The 12,261-nt window shown below is 40.3% G+C and overlaps 1 protein-coding gene across 1 annotated transcript; it reads left to right on the plus strand.

Moving 5' to 3' along the window:
- Positions 1-171: 171 nt before the first annotated feature.
- ddx1 (DEAD (Asp-Glu-Ala-Asp) box helicase 1) lies at positions 172-11,242 on the plus strand. Its single transcript, XM_056294310.1, has 26 exons — positions 172-215; positions 321-372; positions 617-680; positions 767-796; positions 918-1,014; positions 1,563-1,610; positions 2,637-2,720; positions 2,967-3,050; positions 3,217-3,293; positions 3,385-3,457; positions 3,581-3,657; positions 3,752-3,866; positions 4,208-4,346; positions 4,622-4,682; positions 4,868-4,966; positions 5,169-5,258; positions 5,685-5,873; positions 6,138-6,189; positions 6,630-6,776; positions 8,161-8,252; positions 8,361-8,433; positions 9,088-9,160; positions 9,274-9,316; positions 9,423-9,518; positions 10,070-10,190; positions 10,383-11,242. Exons 1-26 carry the CDS (start codon positions 200-202, stop codon positions 10,511-10,513), a joined length of 2,223 nt encoding a protein of 740 aa, XP_056150285.1. The 5' UTR covers positions 172-199; the 3' UTR covers positions 10,514-11,242.
- Positions 11,243-12,261: the final 1,019 nt, after the last annotated feature.

Genomic DNA, 12,261 nt, shown 5'->3' on the forward strand with positions numbered 1-12,261 from the left:
ATGCGAATAATGATACGTGTATAAAAACGTCAATGTTTTACTATTAATTGGGCTATATTATACATGATTCAGGAAATCGCATATTTGGAACCAATGTACCGTCGAACAAGCCCCCATACGGCCTGTTAAAGAAGTTGCACCCTTTCGGAATTTCTGACCACGTTATTTCCGGCTTCGTTGACGGGGCAGCGCAGCAGCAATGGCAGCCTTTTCTGGTATATTTTGATTTGATTGTAAAGGACTTGCACTTGTGTTTTCATCGATCTCATCGTTACTTTTGAATAGCTCGTTTGATCCCTAAACATGGTTTTTCTCAACAGAATTGGGAGTTATGCCTGAAATTGCACAGGCGGTGGAGGAGATGGACTGGCTGTAAGTGACCGAAGACTTAAACAGCAATTATACACCGGCTTTTATGTGTATTTAAGGTTGAGCATTGATATTTGTGTAGGTAAAGCATGTGTATTGTGAACCTTCCGCACGGTAATAAACAATTATTTGCGTTTTAGATGTAGCGTTTGCCATTATTGGCTAACGGATTTCCCTTACGGCCGCAGAAACGTACTCGGTGAAAAACCACTGACTGGTGATTTTCATTCTGATCATATCGTTTCAGATTGCCTACTGACATCCAGGCAGAATCTATTCCCCTCATTCTTGGAGGAGGAGATGTGCTCATGGTAAGAAAAATTTGTGATCACACACCGTTACGTTATGTGTTGAAGTTTGCAAATTGACTTTTTGGCTTGTTATTTTCCTTTCCCAGGCAGCTGAGACGGGTAGCGGAAAAACGGGAGTAAGTACGTGATAACAAAACGATCATGGGATACAGTTTTAGGTCTCCCTTTTGGAATTTTGGGTCTCCATCGCCAGAAAACAAAGTTGTCGTCTTAGTTCACCTCTCTTCTCATCCACAGGCCTTTAGTATCCCGGTGATCCAGATTGTGTATGAGACCCTAAAGGACCAGCAGGAGGGCAAGACGGGAAGAGCCACCGTCAAAACCGGAGGAGCCGGTGAGAATAACTCATCACCAGAAGTTTAATTCATTGTGGTTTTGGTTGTCTAACTGGCACTCCAAATAAAAAAACTTTCACAACGCTGAGCAAAACCTGGTAAAACTTGAGGACCTGGTCAGATAACATCATAATTCCAAATGCATTCTACTATCTGTATGGTATCTTTTCTTTTTTCTTTTGTCATTTATTTCTATAAACTGACAATCTCTACATTTAAAATGGCAGATGAATGCTGACATGTGTTAATCATTGTAAATATTTTGAACTACCTTACTTGTTTGGAACATAGCGGGGGGGGGGGGCATCAGCAAGATAGCTGGTGTTACTCATCATTGTTTGAATTTTAGTGTGGCTGTTGAGAACTTTAAATTTTTACCAAATTTCAATTCTGACAACCTCTGCAACTTCATTCTCCAGTGTAGAGGTTGTTTTTCACATATACACTAAGAACTGAGATGCGTAGTGGTCATTTAGTGCATCTTAGTTACTTCTCCTGGTCTTGAAAGATCATCTGTTTTTGACATATCTATTTCATTTTGTCTCAGTCTTCAACAAATGGCAGATGAACCCTTATGACCGCAGTCCAGCATATGGTGAGTAGAATTGAAGTTCAAACTGAATAACTGTAGCCTCGCCTCATCATACTTGGGTGTTGGGTTGCATTAAACATTAAAACAGTGAGGGGTGCTCCATAATTTGAGCTAAAATGGTCTGGTGCACATTTTATGGCTCTATCATTCGTGAAATTTGCAGCGAGGACTGGCAATAAACATTTTAACATGTATTATGGTGACTTTTGAGCAGCTTTCTCCAGATGAAGACCTCTGTCACTTAAAATAGGATTGGTTTGGAGTGAGGGCTGACTTGTTTTGCAATTTTTTTGCCTACTTCTTGCATTTAAGTTTCACAGCAAGATACTTTAAGACTTGCAGAAATAAAGTTAAGCTAATCAGTAATAAAGAAGGCATCTGTCCCTTATCTTTTCCTAATTTTTCTTCAACCTTTAGTCACCCACCTCATATTGTTTAACTTTAGCGGAAAAAAAAACATTTGTGAGACAAAATTGGCTGCTCCATTAACAACAATGATTCAGATCTGTTCCGCCAAGCAATCACTGTCATCCAACACTTGTCACATACGAGCACTGAGTGACAGTTTGGTTGGGTAAGGCAGAGCAGAAGACAAAAGAGTTGTAACACATTCCACATTGACATGGCGATAAGCATGAGAAGCAGTTGGCAATAACAAAAAAGCCACCTATCCATTTTGGTTACCCTTACTCTATTGTATAGCTAGAAGATCCCAAAAGAAGTGAAAAACCTTTGGACTAAGCTAATCGTGCAAGCACATACACAAACAAGGTTTGAGTGACAGTTTTATCTTTCATTTCAGTGAAGGATGCAAGGCTACTTGCATCAATAGGATAATCAAAGTTAGGATAAATGGTTGCAAAGTACGGTAAAAAAAAAAAACGTAGCCGATTGCACAGTAAAAAACAGTACAAAAGTTGCCACCACTCGTGCAACACACTGAAAGCAATCTGGTTCCATACTATATTCAAACAATTCATTGGTTTCCCCATGCTTCTCTTACTTCAACTTTTGTTTCTCTCTACCCAGCAATTGGCCCTGATGGAATGTGTTGCCAGAGCAGGGAGTTTAAAGAGTGGCATGGCTGCCGCTCTACTAAAGGTGTCACAAAAGGTAAATAATGCAAACAGGTATTGATTACTAACAGAGGCTTGAAAATGAGGGCTAACGGCAGTGTTGGACATATTTAGTCAATATTATTGGGAACCAAAATTGTATCCAATAAAAAACATAAATGAGACAATACGTCTCATGCTTATTAAACATGTCTCCCCGTCTTTTCCACTGTGTCTCTTGTGTTCTCTGCCCTTCCTTTGTCACACTTTTCACTACTCTGTGCTCATCCCTTCCTGTGTCCAGGAAAGTACTACTACGAGGTGTCCTGTAATGATCAGGGTCTTTGCCGGGTGGGCTGGTCCACAAGTCTGGCAGCTCTGGACCTTGGTAGGATCTTCTGTCCTCTACACAATCTGCATGCTACAAACCACATATTGGCTAAAGCTGGGTGCTACTTTTGCTTAGCACAGCCCTTCAAACTCTCACCCTGAATCATCGATCAAACTTCCTCAGTTGACCATTCATTCAATCCATACCTCTATTCTCTTCAAAGGCACTGATAAGTACGGCTTTGGTTTTGGAGGAACTGGAAAGAAATCCCACAACAAGCAGTTTGACAGCTATGGCGAGGTGAGATCAGTGCAATGGAAATATGTAAAGATATAAAGATTCGTTAGGACTCTCATCTTATGTTGTCTTTTACTCAAATGGTTTTCTATAGGAGTTTACCATGCACGACACTATTGGTTGCTACCTGGATCTTGACAAGGCCCAGATTTCCTTTTCCAAAAATGGTACAGTATTAATTGTAATCCATAGTTCCAATTCCAGCCCTTGTGATGATGTGGGACATATAGCACTGGTGGAAAAGAGAAATGTTATTCTTAACTAACACCCCCCCCCACCACCACCTTCAGGCACTGACCTGGGTTTGGCCTTTGAGATCCCCCAGCATTTGAAGAATCAGCCTTTCTTTGCCTCCTGTGTGCTTAAGGTATCACTGTAGAACACATCAAATTGCTGAAATGGTGTCAAGAGTAAAAATATTAGACTTATTTGTAACCAGAATTTTTTTCTTTGTGTCTCAGAATGCAGAACTGAAGTTCAACTTTGGTGGAGAGGACTTTAAAAACCCCCCTAAGAGTGGGTTTGTAGCCCTGGATCAGGCCTCAGATGGGCACACAGTCAAGTCTTCTCAGACAGGTGTGCAATTTGTACTTCATCACTCCAGTTCATGTATTTTCAGGAAACTGATAGCAACTCCTCAGGGAAAAGAAAGATTACAAACAGATTATGCTGGTGGTATGAAAATCCTAGAAATGTGTCTCTATAATTTGATATTAATTTAGTATGCAGACAAAGCTTGGATAAAAGTATATACAATTTCCATTTACACAAAAAAACTCCCTTCATCTAATTCCAGAAGTCAGATGTAAAAGTCAGTGTCGCATTCCCACTGCACTTCCCAATTTAAGATGATTTTCTGTTGCTCCAGTTTATATTTAGTCGGTAACCATGTAGTCTCTCTCTCTCTCTTTGCGCAGGCAGTGCCAAAGTGAGCCAAGTGAAGACGATGTCCAATGCACCCAAAGCCCTGATCATTGAGCCATCCAAAGAGCTGGCTGAGCAAACCCTCAACAATGTCAATCAATTTAAAAAATATGTGGACAACCCCAAAGTCAGGTCAGTTTCTAGAGTTCCCCTGGTTAAAGTTTAAATGTTCAACCAAACATGGGCTTATATAAATATGACAATACAATATGAAAGTTTTGCATATGTAGTTATTCTACTCATACACACCAATGCAGATACAAACCAATCCAGTGCTTTCCTGTCCTGTCTATCCACTGCCATGTTCCACACTGGATATGTAATTCTAACATGTTGCCAGTAGGTGGAGGCATTCACCCACAATGACTCAAAGCCTCGCTGTTTAATCTCTCTATCTGTCGCTGCAGGGATTTGCTTATCATTGGCGGAGTGGCTGCCAAAGAACAACTAGCTGTTCTTGAGCAGGGGGTATGGATCATTAACTGTCTCTAAACACATATTTAATGAGTTCATCTATCTCAATGAGTGTTGCACAGACCTGCAAGAGTTTCTTCCTAATGGGGAACCAAAGTAATTGTCTTTTGTTTTTGTTTCTTGTTCACTTCTTCTGTTTGTTGCCCCTGCCTGCGTCTATTGCCCACATCCTCCTTCAGGTTGACATTGTAGTAGGAACCCCAGGGAGGCTGGATGACCTCATATCCACAGGGAAACTTAATCTGTCCCAGATCCGCTTCCTGGTCTTGGACGAATGTGTATGTACCACGTAGAGCTTTTGTCAACTCTTAAATCCTCCCAGGATTGGCTTAGTCTTTGCTGTACATCAAAGCATCTCTAATTTCTCAGCAGTAGTCACTTTTGATTAAATATCTGTAGGATTTTTTTCCCCCATTTGTGTGATTGTTTCACTGTGGAAATGTTAGGTACTCACTTTAATGTGTTTTCTGTGTCCCTCAGGATGGTCTTCTGACGGCAGGCTATACAGATTTTATCAACAGGATCCACAATCAAGTCCCTCAAGTCACCTCTGATGGCAAGAGACTGCAGGTAACATGTTGTTTAACTTATAGATACATGTGATTAAGCTATAATTCCACTGAAAATGCATGGGGGATTTTTCTGCACTCATATATTTTACTGTATCAAAGCTTGTTAGATGTAATTCTACTTGAAAGCCCTCTAGTGTTGAGTCTTGCAAGTAACATGTCATTTATTCTGTTTGAGTATCATTCAGCAACCCCTGATGATAATTACTTGCCACAAAATGCTTCAGGAAAGTCAAATATTACACAGAACTCCTTTTTTAAAGCATAGATACAACCATGTGTGTTATGACTTTATGAATGTCATCAACTACCCAGCCCACAAAAGAATATATAACAAAGCATAGTTATGGCTCTGAATGCATTTACCATCTTCAAAAGTACGTGTGTGTGAGGAACAAAGCTAGTCTCATTCCCTCTTTTTCCCCAGGTCATTGTGTGTTCAGCGACACTGCACTCATTTGATGTGAAGAAGTTGTCTGAGCGCATCATGCATTTCCCCACCTGGGTGGACCTGAAGGGAGAGGACTCTGTTCCTGAGACCGTCCACCATGTAGTGGTGCCCGTCAACCCCAAGCTGGATCGCCTCTGGGAGCGCCTGGGCAAGAATCGCATCCGGGTCTGTCCTCCACACTGGATTACAATAGATATCGTGATTGATAGATATCCTGTATTTCAATATGTAGAAATACAATGAGAAATCCATTTAAACTGGATCGTGCTGTACTGGACAGATGTTTTGGGAGAATCTGAACAGTCATTGGTTAGCTGTTTTTAAAATGTAAATTAATATAAAGTATTTTACCAAACATGTTAATTGGCATGACTACATGATAATGTAACTCAGGTTTGTATATGTTACTAGTTTCATTTGCTGTTCTAGACTGATGAGGTCCATGCTAAAGACTACACCCGACCAGGTGCCAACACTCCAGGTAAAGCAAACGGGCAGCAGATTCTGCTGTATCACTTCATTCCTCTAATATGAATCTCTCTCTCAGTTTCCTCCACTATTAAAAAGACATGCATGTTAGGGTTAGTATTCCTGTCTGTGCCCTTGACCCAGGCATGGCAAGACGAATTGGAGTTGGTCCCCGGGTGCTGCACGGCAGCTGGCCACTGCTCCTAACTACACAGCTAGGATGGGTTAAATGCAGAGCGTAATTTCCCTACAGGGATCAATAAAGTATCTCAAAATTAAAAAAAAAAAAAATCAAAATCTCTAGCTCTGCTTTTAGTACCATTTATCATATTGATATATTTGATATCGTCTGAAAGACAGTATTTAAATCTGCGTTTACGTTGTATAAAGAATGAGGATTATGGCATAGCTGACAGTAATGCTTGTATTTGTGTGCACATCTATACATTTTAGAGATGTGGTCTGAAGCCATTAAGGTGCTGAAGGGCGAGTATGCAGTGAGGGCCATCAGCGAGCACAAGATGGACCAGGCCATAATCTTCTGCCGTACTAAGATTGATTGTGACAACATGGAGCAGTATTTTATACAGCAAGGGGGAGGTGGGTAGTTTTTTTTTTAATGCTACTGGGGGTGGCAGCCTCAGTATTCAACCTTAAACAAAGAACAGACTGAGAAATCATCTTTTGTGGGTTTTATGTGTCCAGTCAGCCATGGCAGTATACTCAAGCCCATACTGAGAATTAAATGGAGTGCTATCATATCATTCATTCACAGAGAAAACAAGGGAGAAAAAGATGCCTCTGTTGTCTGTGAAAGTGGTCTCAATGATATGACGTCTTTCTTCCCGTTATTATAGCCAGTATTGTATAACAACCACTGAAATTAGGCCTCTTTTTATCCATTTGGATGACTCTTAAGTACTGAAAAGTAGAGTTTATACCATACTCAACTAAGTTATTAAATATATGTAAGTTAGTATGGTCTGGGGGTGTCCGGGTAGCGTAGCAGTCTATTCCATTGCCTACCAACACGGGGATTGTCGGTTCGAATCCCCATGTTACCTCCGGCTTGGTCAGGCATCACTAAAGACACAATTGGCCGTGTCTGCAGGTGGGAAGCCGGATGTGAGTATGTGTCCTGGTCGCTGCACTAGTGCCTCCTCTGGTTGGTTGGGGAGCCTGTTCGGGGGGGAGGGGGAACTGGGGGGAATAGTGTGATCTTCCCACGCGCTACATCCCCCTGGAAAAACTCCTCACTGTCAGGTGAAAAGAAGCGCCTGACGACTCCACATGTATCGGAGGAGGCATGTGGTAGTCTGCAGCCCTCCCTGGATTGGCAGAGGGGGTGGAGCAGCAACTGGTACGGCTTGGAAGAGTGGGTTAATTGGCTGGGTACAATTGGGGAGAAAGGGGGGGGGATAATTTTAAAAAAAAAGTTAAGACAATCTGTCAGATGTTCTGTCCTCTCAGAGAAGCGGCAAATCTGTTTTTTTTTTTTTTTTTTTTTAGGGATACAGTGGATATGACTATAACAGGAATTAAAAGATGCCGATATATTGATAAAAGTAAAAAATGACTGGGGTGTCTCCTCGCCTGCTGCCCAATGACTGCTGGGATAGGCTCCAGCATCCCCGCAACCTTGAGAGCAGGATAAGCGGTTTGGATAATGGATGGATGGAAAAATGAAAATAATTGCTTCTCAACACTACTGCTTTGCAAATATGACCAATAATAACTTCAATTTGGCGATACAATTTATTTTCACTTGCTGATTGAAACTCGAGTAGACCAAGAATTACTCAAAATGCTTGCCTCTATCAAATATATAGCATGAACACTGTTAAAACTTCACATTCATTGTGTAACAAGTGCTAGCTGAAATTTAGGAAGCAAATAAACAAGAGTGGGGCACATTGTTGTTGCCCAAACCTTTTTTTTTTCCCTCCTTTATTTAACCATGCCAAACTCCATCTGTTTCCTTCAGGGCCAGACAGAAAAGGCCACCAATTTTCCTGTGTCTGTCTTCATGGTGATCGAAAGCCTAATGAGCGTAAAAACAATTTGGAGCGCTTCAAGGTAACAGACAAGCTAGTGGTGCTCTTTTACGCAGTAGGGCAAGTTGTCCATTGTTTTTAATGGCTTCCCCTCTCATGATTGATTGATTGACCGATATATTTATTTTAGAGAAAAGAAGTGAAGCTGTTGATTTGTACGGATGTAGCTGCCAGAGGTATTGACATTCATGGGGTCCCTTATGGTAAGAGGAAAAAAAAATTTTTTTTTCAGTCACACAAAACATTGAGGAAGAAATGTGTTGTCTTCATTAATGTTCATATTCTGTCAAATACGATTTATTAAAAGGAAATACTTTTTTGACGAGTGCAATGTCTAACTTAAGGGGGGGATGCCCGCATGTACTATAAATAAAAAGTAGTACTATATATATATAATATACATATATATACATTATAACCATATATATGTGTACTATAGCCACACACACACACACACACACACACACACATATATGTATAATACATATGTATGTATATACTACATGAGTGCGTGTGTGTGTGTGTGTGTGTGTATATATATCTTTGTTTAAAGAAACACTCAACAGTAGGGAAAGTGCTCAACAAATAAGGAGCAGAATAATCCAATGATTCAAATAATTCTTTGAGACAGTACAAGCCTGTTTCATGCCATAAGCAATCATCAGCTGTTGAGTGTTTCTTTTAACGAAGTTTATATATATATATATATAGTACTACCTTATATTTTAGTACGTGCAGGCACCCCCCCCCCCCACCCTTTAGAATCATCTACCAAAGAGTGCAGCGATGTGTCTTATACTTGTTTGGTTATTCATTTCATCATGTCACAGACCTTACCGCTAACACTTTTCCCCCAGTGATTAACGTGACCCTCCCAGATGAAAAGCAGAACTATGTCCACCGTATTGGCAGAGTGGGCAGAGCAGAGAGGTTAGCACACAAAAGTCTTAAAACTGTGCACATTGGCACTTGCTTGATTCGAATTGTGAATCTGAATCCTGAATACTTGTAATTATTATCACCCTGTCCCTTTCACATCACAGAATGGGACTGGCCATCTCACTGGTGGCTATGGAGAAAGAAAAGGTAGGGTGGAGAATGACACTCCATACTAATGTTTAATTCACAATAGTTTGGTTTTCAATAGTGTGGATTCACGCGCTTTGTACATTTTTCTTTATTATTTGTTAAGGTGTGGTACCATGTGTGTGCCAACCGAGGCAGAGGCTGCTACAACACCCGACTAAAAGAAGAAGGAGGCTGCACAATCTGGTACAATGAGAAAGAGGTAAACAAACTCTAACAAACATGTAATCAAGCTGAGGCAAGTTAATAATTGAAATTTTACCATCTTCTGCTTTGTCCAATACAAGATAGTGGTTTTTAATTTGATCAGCAGCAGAGCCATTTATCATACTGGTAAAAAACATGATGCATGGGCCCGTCTATCAAATGCAATTCTGGGCAGTAGGATGGCGAAGAGTTGGAGAGACCACGCTTCAATTGGAAGCCCAGGATTCAAGTCCTCATGTGATGTTTCTTTAAGGAAGGGTCATACTCATCATCCTTAAGGAAGACACAGATCCCTACAAGATCCACAAGTAGTTTAGTATAAATAACAACTGTAACACAATGTATGCCCACTTGCCCAAGACAATGTATAACAAATAAATTTAAAAAAACTCAGGCTTTCATAAAAACAATATAATGTAAAAAAAAAAAAAAAGAATGCAAGGAAGCTCTGGATACCGAGTTACCTTAGGTTGCTGCTTGCTTTTATGCTTTTATTATGTTGAATTTTTTTCTGTCCTTCATTGTTATTCTCAAAAATTACTCCAGCTCCTATCAGAAATTGAGGAACACCTAAAGTGCACCATCACTCAGTGTGAGCCTGACATCAAGGTACCTGTGGATGAGTTTGATGGGAAGGTCAGCTATGGGAAGCGCAAAGCATTGGGAGGTATGTGTGATGGAGTGACGACAGAAAGGATGGAGAAAATTGAAAGTAGTGAGAAATGGATGATTGGTATGTTCACATGCATATGAATCTGGTAGTGTGCTTACACGTGTTTTGTCCATTATCTCTGTTGATGGACTTCAATCCTGTAACTCTGTATTGTGATTGACTGTAATGCGTAATGACCTTTCCTAGGTGGTCTTTACAAGGGTCATGTGGACGTTCTGGCCCCAACAGTCCAGGAGCTCACCAGCCTTGAGAGAGAGGCCCAAACCTCATTCCTCCACCTTGGGTTCCTACCTAACCAGTTTTTCAGAGCCTTCTGAACATGGCCCAACAAGCACATCCCTGTGGAAGAAGCAGAACAAAAGACAAAAGTTTAATTTCACATGCTGTTTTGCATTTGAAGCTACAATATTATTAATATGTCCAAGCCAACAAAAGTAGACTGGTTGCTTTTGTTTTTGTTTTTGTTTGTTTGTTTTTTTCCAGCTTAGTATTCACCTTGCATTGTACAAGAGTGTTCCTCTACAAATGTGCAAAAAGTATACATATGCCAGTGGGGGAGAAGCAGGTAATTTGACGGCAAAATTGGGAAGTACAGTGTGCATGTTTATATCAAGCAATGCATACTTCAAGTTGTCAATATGGCATAATTGTTTATGTTCACTAAACTCTTAAAAATGTACAACTACGAAATGATGGAGCTTCAGATGTGCATGTGTGAGTTTAGAAATAAGGTACCTAGTCAGTGCTAAGCTTCTTAATCTATCACCCGTATGTGTGATGTATCCACAATGCGTTGAACTTTTTCATTACCTCCCAAGGTCAGCTTTTACACTACTAGCATGCAAAGTGCTGCACACAACCCTTGCAGGCAGGACAGACTGGCCTCTAGTGCTAATACTAAAAGATAGAATGTTTGATTCTGTTTGAGTTAAAGCTCCATGTGATGCAGTAGAATTAAATGTTTACTTTCCGTTGATTGCATGATCTGTAGGACATTTTGAGTTGGAGTGGCTTCATGCATTTTTCTCAAATAAAGTGCTGTGTTTAGTTCATTTGGATTCTAGTGTCTTGAAGTACCCACATAGCAACAAACCTGGAAAAAAGCAAAATCTGAGCTAGTGTCTTGAAATGGGACTTACATGGTTCAAAGTTACAGATAAAACATTGTCTTTATAGTTGGCTAGGTCTTGGTTTAGGTTAATCAGCTTAATCTCCCAATGTTATATTGATGTTTTAACTCATGGCCATCTCTTTGTACAGTTAATGAAAAACAAAGGGTTTAAGATTTCTCACATATGCACTTTTTTTTCTCACTTCAGAACCTAATGGATTTTATTTTGAAAAGGTGCCCTAAGCACTTCTTCACTGCAACTTTAATCTTGGCTCACCAACTGAAAGGCTCAGGAAATTTACCTTATCTGTTGCATCCCAAGTGAAAACCACGGTGGGGGCAAAGAAGAGAGTTTAACATCATAGAGATGTGTGGAAAGGAGGGGAAGTTTTTGAGTTACCTTTTGTGTTCTGATGCAAAGCTTCACAGATCTCTGTGGGATGCAAAAGTCGTGCATTGAAAGTGTTCGGATAGGATTGTGATGGAAATGAGATATTCACATGTCAGTCATCTCTGCCTTCACGGTGAAACCGAGCTTTTTGGCAACATCAAAGAGGACTGGTTTTCAGTTTGGGGATGCTGAGTCTTCTGACAAGGACCACATTTTTAAAGCACTCACAGATTTACACCCCAGATGCCCCCCCCTCCCACTCAATAGCTGAAGGTGTCTTTTTCATAGATAGATCTCCTATTTGATTTTGTCACAGTACGCACAAAACCTATATTGATTCTCAACACTATGCTGTTGACATTAATAATGCTCCCAACAAAATTAGATTATTGTGACATTCTCTTTTCTTTCTCTTATCCATTTGCCTACTTCAGTTTTTGGACTTCAAACTTGAATTAGAATTTAAGATGCTGTTATGATCGTCCTACAGCTGGTTGTAGCCTAAAATAGACATTTGAAGCAGTTGAATTTTCTAATGCAAATTTTTTGCCTGAATATTAGAT

This window comes from Lampris incognitus, chromosome 15 (genome assembly GCF_029633865.1).
Source record: "Lampris incognitus isolate fLamInc1 chromosome 15, fLamInc1.hap2, whole genome shotgun sequence".
Classification (NCBI taxonomy): Eukaryota; Metazoa; Chordata; class Actinopteri; order Lampriformes; family Lampridae; genus Lampris; species Lampris incognitus.